The sequence below is a fragment of the Athene cunicularia genome, assembly GCF_003259725.1.
Source record: "Athene cunicularia isolate RWA chromosome 2 unlocalized genomic scaffold, athCun1 chr2_part1, whole genome shotgun sequence".
Lineage (NCBI taxonomy): Eukaryota > Metazoa > Chordata > Aves > Strigiformes > Strigidae > Athene > Athene cunicularia.
Genome location: NW_020799095.1, coordinates 117,968,229 through 117,987,781, shown reverse-complemented (window position 1 = coordinate 117,987,781; position 19,553 = coordinate 117,968,229). Strand labels below are relative to the sequence as shown.

The 19,553-nt window shown below is 38.5% G+C and overlaps 1 protein-coding gene across 4 annotated transcripts in view; it reads right to left on the bottom strand.

Annotated features, from left to right (window-relative positions):
- Nucleotides 1-19,553, bottom strand: part of SULF1 (sulfatase 1) — a 122,328-nt gene that overhangs the window by 19,458 nt on the left and 83,317 nt on the right. For all 4 annotated transcript variants that reach the window (XM_026843187.1, XM_026843189.1, XM_026843190.1 and 1 more), the window contains 5 exons: nucleotides 14,742-14,892; nucleotides 13,568-13,743; nucleotides 12,877-13,005; nucleotides 12,548-12,604; nucleotides 11,412-11,541 (listed from right to left, as the gene is read on the bottom strand). In XM_026843187.1, coding sequence (XP_026698988.1) covers nucleotides 11,412-11,541; nucleotides 12,548-12,604; nucleotides 12,877-13,005; nucleotides 13,568-13,743; nucleotides 14,742-14,892 — 643 coding nt within the window. The remainder of the gene's footprint in view (nucleotides 1-11,411; nucleotides 11,542-12,547; nucleotides 12,605-12,876; nucleotides 13,006-13,567; nucleotides 13,744-14,741; nucleotides 14,893-19,553) is intronic.

The following is a 19,553-nucleotide window of genomic DNA, read 5'->3' as shown; positions in this document are numbered from 1 at the left end:
TCTGATCCCAGAACTATAAACCATGTGTTTAAACCACTGTAAGCCATAGACTTGCACAAGTCTTATGGTTGACTGAGAAATTACACTTGTGCCCAGACTTTCGGTGTAAACATGCACCTACAAGTGACAAGGTGACTTTTTTCTACAAGTAAAGGTGTCCAAGAGCTATAACATTTTGCAAGATTTTATTCTGCAATAGCATGTGGACTCTTCCTATCATAGCAAGAGAAGATTGTTACAGTATAAGAACTGACTGCACCACTGTATTTCCTGTGTTTATTTGGTACATGTTACATTTATAAACATATGACACTAATTTTTAATGAGTCTCAAAAGGACTATTTTAAAGTAAAATAAGTATTCTCTTTGTCTAACATTAATTATAGCAAGAGGTTCCAGGAGTGGCTTCAATAGTCATTTAGATAATTTTTAACAGTATTATGACTAACATTGAAACAAGACTCTCTGTGTCTAGTACAAGCCAATAATAGTTCTCTATTTAAAACAGGGATTAAATGTGATTCAGTTCCTCTTTCTTTTTTTGACTTTTACTTTAAAAAGTGTTATTATAAAGATGCTTCAGAGTTCTAAGATGGAATTTTTAGACTAACTTTCCTGAATCCCTGCCCATGCCAGTGTAATTGGGCACTGAGCATGCATTATGCAGTAAGTCCTGATTGTCCTTCTGCTCATCTTTAGATCTATAAAATGCATTAATGCACATAAAAGAAGATTCTGACTGATGGATTGCCCCTTCCCCTCCCCTGTTTTCTACCTTCCTTCCTGCTTTGAAAAGCTAATGATTCTTTGAAATCCAGGACTATTAGATTTGTGTTTTGGGTCCCCATTTCTCCATCAATTAAAAAAAAAAAATACTTTGGCACATACACAAACTAAATATGTCTTAATTGAATTTTAATTTGTAATGTTTTCTTATTTTCCCCATGTTTATCTTCCTTCTCATGGTGCTGTTTCACAAGATACCTAAGCTGATCTAACAATTCACTGTTGCCATAGGAATACGGGATAGTTCTAGCTTCTGGCTGCATGCTGATTTAGGAACCCCTGCACTGATTTATCCTCTCCTCAGTAGGAGAAAAAAGGACTAACTCAGAATTAAAAAACCAAAACGAACAGTAGAGAAAAAGCAGGACCCTACCATTTGGCTGCAACAAGCTGTTACATCATTTCAAGTCATGTTGTGAAATTTAACCTGTGTCAGCCTTTTCCCCTGTCATTGACTCATCCTTTCCTTCTTTCATCTAATTTCATCACCTACCCTCCAGCACCTATTTCTCTCTCACCTCAGCTCCCCACCTCCAGTTTTCCTTCTGCCTCAATTTAACTTCAGAGGCGAAGCAAATGTAGAAGTGAATCCTTAATACCCCCACAACAACAGAGTCCTAAACCCCCCCACCTAAAAGCTGATGGAACTATCCTGCTGCAAGGGGTTTAGGAGGTTTACAGACGCCCCTAACTGAGCAGGGTCTGTCCTGCACAAGACCTTGGGTCCCTGGCTGGCTCTGTCTGTGCTGGCTGATGGCTCTTCCCAGAGCCCTCCCTGCCCCTGGCAGCAAATTGCAAAGGCAGCTTGGGAAAGGTAAAGGCATAAAAGGAATGAGCATCCTATGAGAGGCTGCTAAAGACCTTGGGTGTGCCTAGTTTGGAGAAAAGGAGGCTGAGGGGTGACCTTGTTGCTCTCTACATCTTCCTGAGGAGGGGAAGTGGAGACGGAGGTGCTGATCTCCCCAGGATCCAGTGATAGGACACATGGGAATGTTCAAAGCTGCACCAGGGGAGGTTCAGGCTTGACATTAGGAAGCATTTCTTTATCAAGAGCGTGGTCAAACACTGGAACAGTCTTCCTAGGGAGGTGGTCAGTGCCCCAAGCCTGTCAGTGTTTAAGAGGCATTTAGACAAATGCCCTTAATACCATGCTTTAACTTCTGGTCAGCCTTGAACTGGTCAGGCAACTGGACAAAATGATCACTGTAGATCCCTTTCAACTGAACTATTTCCATTCCATTCCATTCCATTCCATTCCATTCCATTCCATTCCATTCCATTCCATTCATTCAGAAGCTCGAGCTGCTTTAATCTCTGCCAAACCTGAAGTTTAAACACATAAGTACATGTGCCTACTCCTCAGTGTGCAGGCAAGCACCAGAGTGCAGCAGGACCGCAGCAAGAGCTTTCCTGCAGATGATGTCATTGGCATGATGCATTTTCTTCTCGGGGTAGAAGTTTGCCCTTACAAAGTCATTTCAAAGGCTAAGGGGAGCAAATGGGCTGGTTAAAAGGGTATTGTTTGTACTTGGTGGCTTTGCTTTGTGTTGCTGCTGGCACTGCTCCAGTTGCATTTAGAGCTACATGAGCAAGACAATGGCAAATGACTTCATAACTACTTTGGGTCTCAATTTCCTGGTATTAATCAGTTTGTGCCACAAGCCTTAAAATGTAGTAAGTCTATTTCATTACTGAATATAATTAAGGTATAAAAATATACATTCAGCATGAATCATTGTGATGTGCTGCACTGTGAATATCTACTTAAGCAGGATTTCAAATCAACTTTGTTTAGTTAATAGACTGTGACAGCTTTGAGAGAGTTGCTGCCCCTTTATACGGAGGGGAAATTAATTAGACAATTCATGAAAGGTGTCTTAACAATAGGCAAGCTAAGGGTTTCTATGAAACATAATTACCCTGTGTTTGCAGTAGACACTTCAGTGTTAAATATCTTGTCAGATTTTATCACAAAACTATGAAACCCAGAAAAACATGCAACTGGAAATATAACCGAGAGACAATATTTTTACAGGTGCTTTTTCATTTTCGTAATATATGACTGACTATTATTCCTCAGCCTAGGGAATGTTAAGATAAGGCATGAAAAGGAAGACTTCATGAATTTAAACATGTCCTCAAGATCTCCTTTCCTTTTTTCCCTGTTTCAAAAGGTATGATCTAAATTTGAAAACAGTTTAAATTAAGATACCACCATGTATGTGGTGTATGTGTGTACCATTTTCCTCTATTAGCAGTAACCAGATCTGGGTGAGTGTCAGGGGACCTGATGTGATAATACTAGTAAGGGATTCTGGTTTAGGGCTGTGCTACTGCAGTAAGAACGGAATCCTAGTTTTACTTTCTCTGTGCCATTCAAAGAGGCCATGTCACAGAGCATATTGAAAAGTGCTCTGTAATTAGTTGGCTATGGTAAATAGCACAGGCCAGCAGCAGTTTATTTCTGCTGAACTGGACCTGAATACTGAGAAATGTTTATGGGCTAAGGCTATGTCCTCCAGGCATTCCCGCAGAGCAGTCATGAACCCTGGTCCTGACCGAGGCTCCTAAATGCTCCTGGAAATAGTAAACCATGTTGTTACATCTCAGCAGTATTTGAACATTGCACATGAGTGCAGCTGTTTAACAGGGATGGTGTGCCAGATTTGCTCAGGGAATATGGATTTGTTGCAGTTTTGTGGAACAAAAATATTTTTCATTTTAGAACTGTGTTGACTTTGCCTATAACGGCAGATCCCAATTTTTGCACCACTCCCTCATAACTGGACCACTTTCTGTTGAATCATGCACAGCTCCAGAGTCTACTGATGTGAATATATTCAAAGATGGTTATTTATCTACGACCTTACCTGCTGAGAAAGTGGTCAGTAGTTCAACAGATAGAGAAGCAATTTTTCTGTAAGAACTGATGTAATATAGGGGAAAATGCATGACCGACTTTAGAAATACATTCAGTTAAATGCACAGGGATAGAATGGAGGAAAAAAAAAAAGAATGAAGAAATTAATCACTGAGTAACAGAAATAACTATATGAAAATTCCCGTTTTTGAGCTACTTCACAGCTTTTAAGCAATGGAAGAAATAGAAAACAGCCTAGGAAATGTACAGACTGCATAATTTTGCATTCTTGATGTATAGACATGATTGATTTTAAGTGTCACAGTTATAGCAGTTCTACAGTTTATAAAAAAATGTATGTACTGTATCACCAGCTCTAGAAGTGTAGGACTTAAGTCAAGACATCAGACATTTCACCTCCATAGCATTTTCTACCAAATCTATTAGCTTGTCCATAGTTACAACAGAATCAACAGACTTCTGCTGTTATCCAATAAATATCCATTCTCAGGTGCAAAGAAACAGGAGCCAGTGAAAAGGATAAATTTAGTTATTAATAGCAATACTGATGATAACGTTACTATTGGGTCATATATATTTAAATTGCAGAGGTACTAGTTTATGCTATATTTCATTGGATACTTTGAAGTGGAAAATCCCTAAAAAGAGAACCTCAAAGGAGTACTACAGAAAGTGCTAAAAGTCATTCTTGCATAATCTATGTTTTCTGTCTAAACATTTTTGGTACATAAAATTGCTTTTTAAGGTGCCATTCTACCAAAAAGTCTTGTTGTTAGACAAGATTGATAAGATGGTGGTAAAAATGCTGAGCACAGCCGTGCATTGAAAGAGATTAAAACAGTGATCTTCCCACACTAGAATATATCTAGAATTTATCTAGAGTAGAGCTGGCACTTCAGATTAAAAATTACTTAAATTTGAAGAATTGTCAAATCTGAAAAGAGCTGTCCTCTGTTTAATAGGAAACTTAAATATTTAGGCTGAGATGTGAAATATTTAGGCTGAAATATTAAATACCATGCTTTGAAGGATTATTTGTAGAGATAAAGGAACTTATCTTCATATTTGGTTTTAATCATAAACAGAGTGGTATTTTAATAAGGGATATCATAATTTTGATAAATTCCTGTGAATTCTTGAGCAACTAAGTTGCAGGCTTGTTTCTGTCAACTATAAGGGATGACCGCAGGGTCTAAAGTGAGCAATAGCTGCAAGAACTATTCACAAAAGCACTGAAATATGTACTTAGTTTTAAGCACATGACTGGTCCCAAACACATGTGCTTCCAGTTAATTCTGTGTATAGATGCTCTGCTGAATTATGACTAAGAAAAGGTGGTATCAGTGGGCAGATGATGAAGAAAAAACAGCTTTGAATTGGTGTTCTGGTAAAACAGGATGATCACCAGTGCCTTTTGACTCCTTCAAGTCAAGAGGTTGTTCTGAAACTGGGAGGATCCATGAATGATGTTTTTATGCCATATCATAATTTTACTTGGGTTTTAGTGGGTGCTTGGGGTCTGGCTGTCAGTGGCTGGCCAGCCATCTGACACTTCTGGCTGGCTCTTACCAGCTTATGTGTTTTTATTCATACTCCACAGCTGGTCATAAAGCTGACCTTTACAAATGTATGGTCTGTGATGTTTATTTTATGAGAACATAGATACTTGAGCCAAACCAGACTACAGCTAATAAGCCCTATTCTAATTTCCTTTACAGTATTATCTGTAAACTGATTGATGGCAAGTGTTCTTTTAGTATTACAAATAGATGTGCCTTTGACTGAATGCTGATATGATAATGTGATAAATATGAATATTAACAATAAAATTAAATTCTTATGCTAGATTTTTAAATGGTGAAGGATACTTGAGAAATAAGAGGTATGTACAGATTATATAACATGCTCTTTGGATCAGAGCCAGAAGAATTTTGCACATTTACCACAGAGTTGGTGCTTGGATTCAGCAGCATGTCTCCAGTGACTACCTGTAAAGCCTTAAATAGCTGTAAAATACATTGAGACCTAATCTAACTAAAATTTCATTGTACAGTCTTTAGACTTATTCTTATTCCAAACAGAACATTATGTCTTTAGGGAAGTTTCAGGATACATTTTCTCAGGAGGAAACATAATATTCTGCATCTCTAAAGCTAAAGTGCATGAAAAAATAGCACAAGGTAGGTTAGTGGCTATGGCATGTCTAGCTCAGTTTGAGTTCCTGGGCGTGCGTGTGTACAAACATGGGCAGCAGGATGCATTTTTCCATTCTGCCCACTGTCAGCGCTTGTTGGAGCTGGCAACAGACCACAGATCTTTACAAGTTTCAGACTTTTGCTGTTCACAAACTGACAGGTAGTTCCAAGCAGATGGTAGGAGATCTATGCTCATAAAATAAACAGACCTGTGTCTAGGTTTGGCTGCTGAGTCATCCAACCTGAGAGCTGAGATTTTAAACACAAAGCTTCACAGTCCTCATTTTGGGATAGTTCCCTTTTTTTTTTTTTTTTTTTTTTTTTTTTTTTTTTTTTACCCCCCCCCTGAAAAGATTGTGGTTTGTATAATATTTGTAAGAGGATAAAACCACATGTTTGGCTAAGGATTTGATATTGATTATAAACAATGTATTGAACAGTACAATGGAGACACCCAGCCTATCAGTCAACAGACCTCAAAAGGTAACTGCTATCTGGGAAACAGAGTTAAGGCCCAGAAGTCTAAGTTATGCCTCAGGAAAATTCCTATGACTCAGACTGGTAGAGAGAAAAAGAGTAAATACTTATGAATTAACTCAACTCATTAATTACACGTTTAGGTAAGGGAAGAAAGAAAGAAAAACTATAAATGAAAACACAGTTAACATGCTTTTATTTGATATTTGCTAAGTATCCAGAAGAATTTCATGGGTGAGAAGATGGAGCCAGTTCAACAAAAATAACCTTCCAGAGGATTTAAGAGCAGTTTGCCTCTAAAACCTCCTGAACTAACATATATTCTCATCTTAGGTTATTTCAGTGGAAATCTGAGAAGAGATTTGTGTGATGATAAGGTTGCATTAATCTAGAGAAACATTTGATCACATGCTACTATTTCTGTTCTATTGCAAAATGAACAAAGTTTAAGTTCAAAGTTTGCACCAATTGTTTCCCATTTCAAAACAACAACAGGGGCAGCAATGTTGCAGATGAATAGATATTTCTATACTGTGTATTCTATTACAGTAAAGCTAGGAGGGGAAATATGTACCAATGAAATATAACACCCCCCCTGCAAACCATTTAAGTGCTAGAACCCATCAATAGTCACTAGTAAACCAACTGGGCTCAATCAGGTGACCTCAGCAAGTTTCACCACATAAACTGGTGACAAATTTGGCATACAAACTACAGAGGAAACCTCCGGTTCCCATCATAATTTCTTGAGCACTCTCTGGGATGTGAAAGAGGGACCACAAAGGAAACTTCTACTCTGTCCCAAGCCCCAAAACTGAGCAGAGAGCTCACCCTGCTGCTACTCCCTTTGCAGGGGGAGCAAACCTGGCCTGAGTGTGATGGGACTGGCTGTGCTGTGGGTCAACAGCTGGGTCAGGGTGGGAGCTGAAATCGAGTCTGTATCCAAATACAATACGGGCAGGTGACTCAACTCACAAGATGGACAAAATTAACAACACTTCCCAAGTTATGAATCTGAGGAGGAGGAAGAAAGCATGAAATCCTCAAGTCCAGGTATTATGCAAGCAAAAAAAGTGCAATTTTGAGAATGAGAATGTGCAATTGCTGGAAGGAACATGTGGAGGTCATTTAGTCCAACCTCCTCCTCAAAGTAGGAACAACAGTATTATGTTTTGAGGGTATCCCTAGATGGACCTTTCACCGTCTCTTTGGGCTCCAGTGCTTAATCACTCTTACGGTAACACTTTTTTTCCACACACCTTGTCAGACTTTCCCTTGCTGCAACTTGCCTGTTGCTGATAGCCGTTTTGCTGTGTGACTCCAAGAAGTGCCTGGCTCTGTTTTCTCTCTAATTAGCCATTAGGTAGTTGGAGGAAGCAATTAGATTCCCTCTTTGTCTTCTGTTCTGGCTAAACAAACCTCTGCCCCTCCTCAGTACTTCCTTCCCATCCCTGGGGTCCTCCAATTGACTTGCTCCAGTTTACCAAAGTCCCTCTGTTAATGGAGGCCCCAGTCTGAATGCAGCACTCCAGCTGCAGCCCCCAAGCACCAAGAAGAGCCGAGTACACCCTTCCCATGACCTGTTTTAGCCCTGCTCTTGTGAACGCAACTCAGCAGGCTCTGTCCTCTCCTCCATGAGGGCTCGCTGCTGACCCAAGTTAATGACTGCCTGCATATAACTCAAAAGTGAATGTATCCATGCAGCTGTGCACATCTCATTTCTGATGTGTTCTCAAGGAGGTGAGTGAACTTTTGGAAACTGTCTTCCCATAAAGGACATTTTGAAGAAGAAGAAAGGAGAGGGTGCTCTACAATGAAAGTGATGCAATCTGTCAATGGTGCTAAAAAAATTTAAACTAAAAAAAAGTGACGGTGAAAATAGTTTAATTCAATTTTGTATATGCGTTTTATAACTATTTTTTTAATGAATAAAAAAAATGTTTTTTGAACCCCAAAGCCTCGATGAGTTGCAGCTAAATGTAATCTAGAATCTAAATTTTGGCAAACAGTTACTTAGAACTTAAAGTATGGAATAATTATAGCAATTATGCAGTGGTTAAATATTTTCTTTTTTTCCCCCCTCATTTTTTAGGTTTACTTACTTTTGGATAGACATTGAACATACATAGAAAAAATTGAAAATTTGAAACTTTTAATTAAGTCTTTACTATGTCAGATTCTTTATTTTTTCTTTTCTTTTTTTCTTTAGAGGTTACTTAGAAAATGAGCAGAAGTAATTATCTTCCTGGGTACCATATCCTTCGAGATTTTGGAATTAGAAGGTAACAGGATCACAAATCATTTTAATATAAGAAAACCAAATTTTCTTCCTTTTCAGCCTCCAATTGTGTTCTTCATTTCAAATGAACTAGATATTGATTAAAGTAAATTAAAATGAAGAACAAGCTCTAAATGTACTAGACAGTAATTGGCATATTAATTCCCTAAATGCTTGTTCTTAGTTCCAGACATTTAGCAGCAGACCAGTAATTTCAGTATTTAAAAATTTGTCAGCAATCACTCATTCTGTGAAGGCGATTTTAATTTACAGCAATTTTAACTGCAACTGATTAGGGTAAATGTAGGAAGTATTATAAACCATCATAATTAAAATGAATTTTTTTTCCTATATATACAGCTATGCAATTGAAATTAAAAATACTAATATCAAAAGAGAAAACAAAGTTAAGACCCCCATAACAATATTTCCTCTTTCTCTCTTCCAGGAGGTGCAAAATGACTAGCGTAAATCTGCTGAAGAAACTTTATATTAAACTATGACTCCTCATATTGCATTTTGAAAACCATCAGGGCTGAAGTAAAATTATTTAGCCTATTTTAGTTTTCTTTAAGAACTATTCTACATGGAGAAAATCCAGCAGACACTTATTTCACACTGCAGTGCCTCACTGAAGTTCATGTTATTCCAGTGCTGCTCTTTTAATAACTCAGGGCTGACACAGGAGTGAATGGGGCGGGAGAAATGGGTCCACTCCTTGCGATGCTCTGTTTGACAGGAGGTTTCTGTAGGCACATTTAACTCCAGCATTCCTGCAGGAGGCCTTTGTGATGTTAGAAGTATCAGGGACAACTTTGGTCTCTTAGTTTAAGAAAATAATTTATATACACCAATAGCTAGGTCTAAAAATTGGTCGTAAAAAGGTCAGTTCAGCCCTGTCCTTCCTTCAGCCATGAGGGATGGCTGCTGAGCTCTGTAGAGACGACACATCTTCCGTATTTAAAGGACCTCGATGGGAGTTTGTAGGTGGGAGAGCTGCTGTCAAACACCATTCCTCTTGTAAGCTCCTTGCTGACTCAAGGCCTTCCCCCTCCCCACTTTGATCAAACGGGATTCACCATTATGGGATAGAAAGACAAGTCTACCGCAGTGGGCTGTGAGCAGTGTTTCCTACTGCTTCAGGTGTGATATCTGGTCAAGACACTTAACCTTTTCTATTCATATGTGGAAAAGTAAAGTTATTCCAAACCTGGATTTTGGCATAAGAGGTAATAAATATAAGAAATAATTGCAAAGAAAATATTTTGGTATTTTAAAACTAAACATTTTAGCGTCTAACAGTCTAAATGACTCCATTGATCTCCTTTAGTTTTTATAAAAAAGTTCAGTTTTTCAAATTTAATCTCTGTTTACAATGGCAGTGTTCGAACTCCTGAAAACTTTGCCCTTGGGTGAGACTGCGATATTGTGTATATCCCTTCAAAAGTGGCTGCGTTTAAGGAGCATGTGTGAGGTGAGAGCTGTGGCAGAGGACCTGAGCAAGGATGTGCCAGCCAAAACATATTCCAGTCCAATCAGGGATTAACTGAGATTTACTGTAACGTTACGCTCTAATGAACAAGGAGGGGAAAGGTAGGGGTGGAACATTTCCCTAAGTGAGTGAGTTCTCCCCAGCACCCTCCAGTTTGCTGCGCAGAGATCTACCTGCCCGGGGCAAAGCGCCATGGGTGGCTGCAGATGGAAGCAGAGCACAGTGAAGGCTTTATGCCCCCGTGCAAAACAGTTTACCAATATTCTAGTGCTAGGCCTACGACTGGCTGCGGTGGTCTGAGCAAACATCTGAGGGAAAGGCGCAAATGCCTGCCTGGGAGAAATCGCCTCACACTCCTCCAGAGAGGTGTGTGGAGACAGGGATGGAGGGGGACGACAGCAGGGCTGGCGTGAGCTGCTGCCTGGGGCCCCCAGCATGTGCCTGGTTGGAGGTAGGGCTGGTGGAAAGTCATACAGCACCCTGTCGCATCTTCCCAGTAAATTCATCTTCATATGTTACCATAGGTATAGCATTAATTCAGAATGTTTTGAAGAGAATCTGGGGCCAGGCTCACTTTTTCTTAATTTAGGTCCCTGTCTGCATACACACTACAGAGCTGCAGATCTAAACATACTAGTCATGAGTGCAGTAACTGGTTTTATGAGCAGGCAATTACACCTTTGTGTCAGAGTCAGGCATTATACTGAAATCATCAAGGTTACAAGAATTAAAAATAATGTTTGGGTATGAGTATCACTGTCTTAATCCTTACAGTGACCTTAAACAGCAAGTGTTTCTGAGCAAGGAGTCCCTTCTATTAAAAGTGTTTCAATAAATAATGAAGCATGACATTACCAAATGCATTGTCCAGTTGTTAATCCCAATAAACAAAATCATGTGTAACTGTAGGACTAGCCACTTTGCTTCAGCAATTCTGAATTAGCCCAGAGAGTACAAACTTTCGCTGTTCAAAAAGGTTCTCTCCCTTATTCATATTTATCACTGAATTATCCTGCTTATTTAGCAATACACTGAAGCAAAGAAAAAGTAGTCATTTCATGTTACATCTGAGCATGTGAGTTTTACCACAAACGGTGTACTGAGACAGCAAACAAAGGACCAAGCCACCAACTCCTTAAATTTGACTCTTTAGAGCAATTTGTGTCTGGCTTTCTTTGCTCTGAAGATATTCAGCATGATCTTCTAGCTATCTTCCAAATGCCATATTCAAATTTTTTTGACACAGTGAAAAATAAGTATTTCCTTGTGGCACGTAAAAGACTGCAGTTTTTTGTGGCTTACCTGTCCTGGTTGTTCACAAGCTGTCTGGTATCTTGCTTGTTGGCATAATTCTTTTACTCTCTCATATTTTGGTAGTTGATTAGACTGCTGAGTGTTTTTGTTGGGCTCCTCCTTCTTGCGTAGAAATTTGCTTTAAAAAAAAAAAAAAAAAGTTGAATATTTTAGATACATTCTACTAAACTCTGGAGATTATTAATTTAACTGGAAAAGCAAAGCTACTTGAAGATTTAATGTTTTCTTAGGGAAAAAAAAAATCTCCACATTTCTGTTACTGACCTTCAATGTAGGTCATGTATTGAAAAATAGGCCCAGGTGATTTGCTGGAAATTGCCCAAAGAGAAATAAGGGCTGCTGAAGTACATCTAACTGATACAGTTCAGTTAGAATTCATACATAAATGTATGTTCTTCCACAAAGCAAAACACACTGAAGCAGTACTCTCTTGTCTGAAAAGCCCAGCTGAAGACACTACAGGGCTTCCATACTCCTCTAGCACTAGTTTGGCTGTATCTTATGTTATAATGTGTCTTATATGCACTGTTTTATACTACATCACACAAGATTTCCTAAATCTGTAAAGCCCTAAAGTGCCACGAGGAAATTGCTGTAAAGTTTTTACCCAGAGAAAATTTTCACTGCAGTAACTGTCAATGTTGAGAGGGTGTAGAGAGGTATCAGTAAAAGGAGGAGCAGTTATAAATCTCATTTGCACATAAGTCTTTGTTAGCTAGAACAAATATGAAGAATGCTTTTGATATATGATGGAAAATATAAAATCACTTGATAAGAGGATTCTGCACAGCTGGATTTGAAACAGACCTTTGGTGAGAAAATGAGTCAGATGATGACATAAGTGGGCACAAGTACAATGTTAGAGAAAGAGGAGGTACAGGCTAGGAGAGTCACCAGAAAAGTATGCTTTCAAATTTCTTCAGAGGTAGGGATTTGAGAGCACAGCAGCTTGCAAAGCCAGTGGTGGGAAACTAGGAAACAAGTCGGGCCTGTAAGTTTGCTTCCAGAATTTATTACTTCTCTGACCATAAAAAGGAAGAGGAGGGAGCAGAAAGGAAAGCATGTACAAGAGAGTGTTCCCAGAAGACAGGCTGTCCCAAAACTCTCTCACCCCTAATAATTACCCTCTTTCCACCAGAAATGTGTCACGCCAAATTTTGGTCTTCTTGTTTGTTCGAAACCTGAAAGAAAAATAATAATATTTACTGCTGGCATCTATGTATAGCACTGCTAGTGTTAACAATTTATTTTTGAAAAAACACCTCTCCACTTATATATACCTTCAATTTTATAGATGTGCTTTTAAAACGACTCTCCAAATGTGAAAGCTGTGGTCATTGGCATGACACAGCTCTTTTTCTGTGAAAATGAGCTCTTTTTCCACTTAGTTGTTGGTTTACTTAGGTGTTTGCTTCTGAACTGGCTAAAAAAAAAAATAAATGCTGGGACCCACCTGTTTCCTGGTCTCTCCAAATCCAGAAGCTTTAGGACAGATTTGCCATCCATATCTGGAGGTGTGTCAAGTCCTGCTATATCCAGAATTGTTGGAGCAAGATCAATATTCAGAACTATCTGAGGCACTCTGCAAATCAACAGAAAAGGTCATAGTTGTCATGTGTTCGATATGTAAGTCTTCACATTCTCTTGGAATTAGAATGGTAATTAATGTTTATCAGGGGCTTTGAAGATGTAAAGCTCTACAGAAGTGCTAAATTCAGAAAATCCTCTTTGAAGTCTACAACTCAGAACAGCAGGCCAGTACTGCAGATTGTCATCACAAAGAAAAAGCTAAGCCCAATAAAACAAGGAGGTGCAGTAGCCACATTACTCTTATCTCATTGACAGTGAGGGCATGATGCCATCCATTCTGCTAAGCCAGAAGGAGAACAGTAAAGATGAGCACCTACTTTTTAAATGCAAAGTCCAAAGCTTAACCCTACAGGACTACTCATTATACAATTTTCTCATCTGCATTATAACTTAATAACATGGATAATGAAAGAAGTGCCTCTTCATAAGACTCATTGCTCTGCAATAGTAGTGCATCCTTTATGAAATGAAACTAGATAGAGTGAAAAATACATGCTCTTAGAAATATTTTATAGTAGGTTCAACAGCTGTGCTAGAGACGTAAGAGAACGTACACTGATCCTGGCTCTACACTTGGACCACGAATAAAGAAAGGAACTCGAATATCAAAGTCATATGGCATTGACTTCCCCTTGACCAGTCCGAACTGCCCAATATGGTAACCATGGTCAGCAGTGTAAATAACGTAGGTATTCTCCAGTTCTCCCATCTCTGCAAGCATTTGGTATAACTGCAACACAGCATAGGAAAAACTCTGAATTAAATGTGGCAAAACATGTTTTGTGCATAATCATGTACAACCATCATTTTACTCCTTTAAGTTCACAGAATCATACATGACATCAATGAGGTTGTTGAAACAGACATTCTAGGGATGGACATTTTTACATCTCATCTTACTCTGCTGCCAAAAAATTCAACTTACAAGTTAAATTTCACATTTGACAGAGGGGAAAATTAAATAGGTCCAGAAAATTAAAAAGCAAAATATGGTACTACTAATGTAGTTACATTAGTATGTCCAAAAGTCATTGTGTACTCAAACACAGCTTGGGAAAAAAGTCTGCTACAGCTTTATGGCAAATGGTACTCAGATTTGATTTACTGTGTTAATCTACAACTTTCTCATTCCTCACAGTTGTGGGCTTGGGAAAAGGCTGTAAATTTTTATTAAAGTTTAAAGAAATCTCTCTTGGGGAAGATCTTTGGTCATGGTGCTTGATTTTTGAACAAAAAGTCATGCAAAGTACACCTAATAGTTCATGTATCATGTTACCTATAATTAGCTGTACACTGCATTGCCTAACTTCTGCAAACACTAGCAGACTGACACCTGAGTTGCTGTGATTTGCAGATTCCCAGATTTCAGCTGAAGGATGAACTGTGAAGGGAGTGTGTGAAATGAATAGAAGTTGTCATGTGCACACCTGTGTCCATCCATGTGGACATGCAGGTGATGCATCTTCTGTTAATACCAGGCTTTATATTAGGTGCAGTGACTTTTCCTTTTAAAAAAATAATCGGTTTATTCAAGCAACAATTAAAAGAAGTGGACAAGGAGCTTGGCACTATGTTGCAGAAAAGCAGAGTTCATTTCTACTGGGTATATGTGGAGCCATTCTTTGTAGCCCAAGGGCTTTCCCCAGGCTGTGATTAGTGAAGGTAAAGAAGGAATTAATTTAGTTACCAACTAATAAGATTGTATTCACAGTAATTTTTTGAACTCACTCTTTCCATAGAGTCATCAACTGACATCAGGGTCTGAAGTCTTTTGCGTTGCAAGACGTTTGTAAACTCCATGTGGATAGGCAGCATGGGCCCCGTGTACTGCATGATCCAGTGCTTATCCATGTTTGGTGCATAGTTATAGCTGGGAGTGCTGGGAGGAAAAGAAAGGATCTGAAAAGTTGTGCATCACTGCAAGAATTGGAGGAAAGTGGGAACTTCTCTAACACAGGAATAACCAATAAAAAGTTAAATCACATATTTCTATGTCAAATATCAATAAACATCATTTCAGTGGCTTCTGAATTTCATTGGTTCATATATCACTTCTTCAACATTTTTTAACCACTTGCTTTCTAATCTTTCTTTCAGGCTCAAAGACCGCTACCAGATCCAGGTTAATATTTAGGATATGGCAAAACTACTTCTCAAAAGAATCTAACCATTAAAAATGCTTATCTGAATGATGCATCCCATAAAGATAAGCTGAAAAATGAAGAAACTCAGAGATCAGCAATGAGTACTTCCCCATAGTATTACTGCAAATTGCCCTGATGCTTCCAGTGGGGAAATTACCTTTATATTAGCACAAGTTAAATGAAACTCACAAGAAAGATATTTTCCTCTGGGATAAAGAAATTTAGTAGTCAGTACTATGATAGAAACAGTAACACTAGTGTTACCACTTTTAAGATGCCCCAATGAGCAAAAGCACTGGTGTTTTACCCCTTCCCATCACTAAAGGTGAGTGCAGGCATTGGCAGGACCCTGAGTGCAATCCCGCTGGGGCTGGTTGCCTGGTGCAGGGTCAGCTCTGATAGAAGGCCATGTTGTTGCCTTGAAGGAGAGAGCTGACAAAGTGCTGCAGCCAGTGCTGTTGACTCCAGACCCATGTTCAATCTCCATCACTTGTCCTTGGTCATCATCTGAGCTACACACCAGTGACTCCCAGTGATGCGGCAGACATGTAAATTCCACCCATATGAAAATAACATTTATTTATACACTAAATACTACTGAGGTGTTATTTTTTTTCAGTGTGAATGCAAAGTACAGTAAATTACCAGCATAACATGAACTATGACAACTATTGAACTAATACTGCTATCAATACGACTACTAAGAAAAAGTATGGCACAGAGTCCTACTGAAGCAAAGAATAATGCATTAGGATTTTGCACAAACATCAGAGGAAAGATTTAAGAGAGATGTTCTATCCATAGACAGTGAATTTTTGAAAAATACTGTGTAAGAAACAAGAATATATTAACAAATAATCACCTCTGAAGAAAAGGCACTGAAAAAATATGACAAATATGCATGGTACAAAAACTATCCATCAAACCTGTTTTTATGCCTAGCATGTATGATAACTAAAAGGTGAAGAGAAACCAAACAATATTCATGTCCCATAATGGTTTCACCTATCTATGAGCAGTTTTCTTCTCTATCACTTGCAAATGTAGACTTTGTCATCTTGATGAAGTTCTTTGGGTTTTATTTTTCCTGGTTTCTAACTGCAGAACATGATACATGTATTGCAGCATTACCTTTGAAAAATACACATAAATAGAAAATGAAAAATGCTGTTATATGATTGGATTAGTTTGATTCCTATGGTTTTCTTTTCAGTTATAACAAAAATGCAATTCAATATTAATTTACTGTTTAGATACTGATGATTTTAATATGTGCATTACCCAAAGGTACATTTTTCCCACAGAAATGTTTATGTGTATTTATCCTTTTGTCCTTTTGTAAGAGGTAGTACTGAACAATATCAGAACATTGTATACCGATAAGTTAAAGTTACACCTTTGAGCAGTCCTTCATTTAGCTTTCATTTTTCTTGACATGGATGTATGGGACCAAAGAATGGTGGAAGTTGTTGATTTTACTGTATCATCTATCATACATTTAACTTATAACTGTATATTCTGAGGCTGAATGGAAAATGTAATAGACTGATAGTCAACTGCAATAAATTAATGGAGTCTACATTTTAATCTGAGACCATTTTTGAGAATTTAGGTAGAATTTGAGAAGTACGTATGTCTCTAGTACCTACAGCTAGTTTTGACTAACATACTTAACCATAAGCATCAAGTGAAAACAGAAATGAGACAATGATATCACAGGATTTGTGAACCTTTGATTGAGATTAAGAAGTATGGAAAGGTTAGCTCCCTACTAAGCAAAGACAAACAAACTAGAACTCCTTTTCTGATGGAAATTGTTTTATTTCAGGTTGAAAAGTCAAAATATTTGCCATTTCCCATGGTTGACATCTGATTTTTACAAGGGATGTTTATACTACCACAAAATTAATGAAATTGAGCCCAGGAGTACAGCCCTCTAGGTTGCTGTATAGCCAGCAGCCCTAGCAGATGGAGCCCTAGACCCTGAAGAAGCAATTCTTAGGAGTTTGGGTCACCTATCAGGTATTAGGCATATTGACAGAAAAGAAGGATACTTCCAGTGCACACTTTCCTCTGTTTCTTTGGAAGTTTGTCAAACGTTTTCCCATGAAAGAGCTCAGTTTTGATTAATCAGCATTTTCCAGCAAAAGCCTACTTTTTTTTTTTCAGGGGACTCCTAAGTGTCCCTGCCATGGAGGGATGAGGTGGCTGTGAGCCGTACTCAGCCAGCAGCGCCGTGACAGCCTGCCGCTGTGCCAGGAAGGAGAGCCAGCTGCTGAAACAGGCTCAGGTCTCATGTTCCCAGGCCATTGTCAGAAGCCTTCTCCACATAATGGATAGTCTTTAAAAGCAGCACTCAAGGGTTTAGCAGGATGGTTAAAACCTTTCACAGACACTTTCCGAATGCCTTTTGAATTTTCTGGGTGAGAAATGCAGTAGGCAGAGAGTGAGCAGAATTTTCCTCCCAGACAATTCAGGGAACAGGACCTTGTGTGAAATATCCACTGCCAGTGGCTGATGGGGAAATGTGAAATGGGGGTCTAAAGCAAGGGGAAAGAGTACTAGGGAAGAGACAGAAAGGAATCAAAAAGCCCCACAACTTGTTTGTGTTCCCTGAACACCCCTCTTTGTTGTGCCTTGCAGAAATCCACCGGAATGGCACTGTTTGCCAGACACCAGACCTGACATTGACCTCAGATCTGCCTACCTTTTTTGGGGGTTAAAAAAATCCCCAAACAAATGCAACAGAAGTGAATTCTGGGGAGAATATTGCTGATTTCTGAACACCTTTCCAAGTAGACAGACCTCTTCCCTGTCAGTGATAACTGTTTATCACAATAATTTTTCTTGAAGCAGTAGGAGTTATTAAATATTCAGCTGTTATAAGCCCCTGAAAGTCATCATGGCACAGTCTGTCACTGTTTCTATTCTTTCATTTTTGGTAATGACTTTGCTCTGTATTCACAAGTACTGCTGTAAAGTAACACCAACATCTACATTTCCTTGATTCCTCTTAGCACTGGGAATATAAGACTGAAGAAACATACTGTGTCTTCTATTACCTCTTCTCAGTCATGGAAGCAATCTTGTCTTGAGCATGTTTGTTGATCCATGATCAGCAGACAGTGCCAGGAACCTCATTATTTTCAGGTTGTCCATGACCTCTAACTCTGGCAAGGAGCTATGCTCAGCTGCCTGTCAGTCTTTGCTGGACTGCCCCTGAACAGCTCAGATGCTGCCCCAGGGTGCAGTAAGGAGCAGTTTCTTATTTCAAGGTCATTCTTGCTAGTTGATCATCAAATAGCAAAGCACTTAAACTTCTGAACGTGTGCCTGGAGACTGACTGAGAGTTCATTTTACATGTTACAAAAATAGATAACACGAAAAAGTGCTCCCCATCATGTAGGTCTGTTCTAAAATGACCAGCAACATACTACATGAACTGTAGAGAGGGTAAGGATTGAGAGAGCCAATGATTACTGTACTAAAAAGGTATAGTCTTTGTCATTCTTGTATGCTATACTAGCTTGGACATATCTAAATCGTTCAGTGGCTCACTTAGAGTTGTCCAACACATACTATGCAGAACTTACTACACAGAGACTTATTGGTACTCCATAAGTCTGTTCTGTCACTGGGCAGGACACTGGAAGATGTCAGGTTCATAAAATTTCAAATTCATACCCCCAATTTAAAGTAAAAAAAAAAATCCCAAATAAACAATAACAAACACTGAACCCAGTCAGGCACATTTCCATAAACACATTGCCAGAATGAGAACAATAATTTATCCTGAGATTTTGTAATCATTCACCTATGTGAATAAATTTACAGATAAATCATCTAAATTTATGTGCACAATTGCAAAACCCCAAAAGTAAATCAGTATTAGCCATCTCTGGTTTTAGATTACAGTCTCCTCAAGAAAGGAATGACTTGTGAATTGGGTTCTGTTAGCAGTTAATGTCTACATCAGTGTGCATTGTTTTGTTTATGCTACATCACGGAAATTGCATTCACTGTCTGACTACCACCTGTTAAACTGTAACAGGAAAGAAAGCCCACAGTGGTGATAATAAAGTGTTCTATAGGTTATGGAAGGAGTAAATATCTATAAGCACTAGTGCAATTTTCTCTTTAAAAAAAGATTCACCATGAAATCTATCATTTATTTATCTTCAAGCAATACTGCAAATAGATACTTAAGGTTATGTTGAGAAGAAAGGAATTATATTAGCATTCAACTTTGTGGCCTGAATCCAAAAGGCTTCAATAAGCTTCAGTTACATGAACAATCAGCATTTCATATCACACACTTTAATTACTCTTACTGACAAAGTATTTACTATATTCGTACCTTTAAATTTGAACTTCAAAATAAATAATGCATCTTATT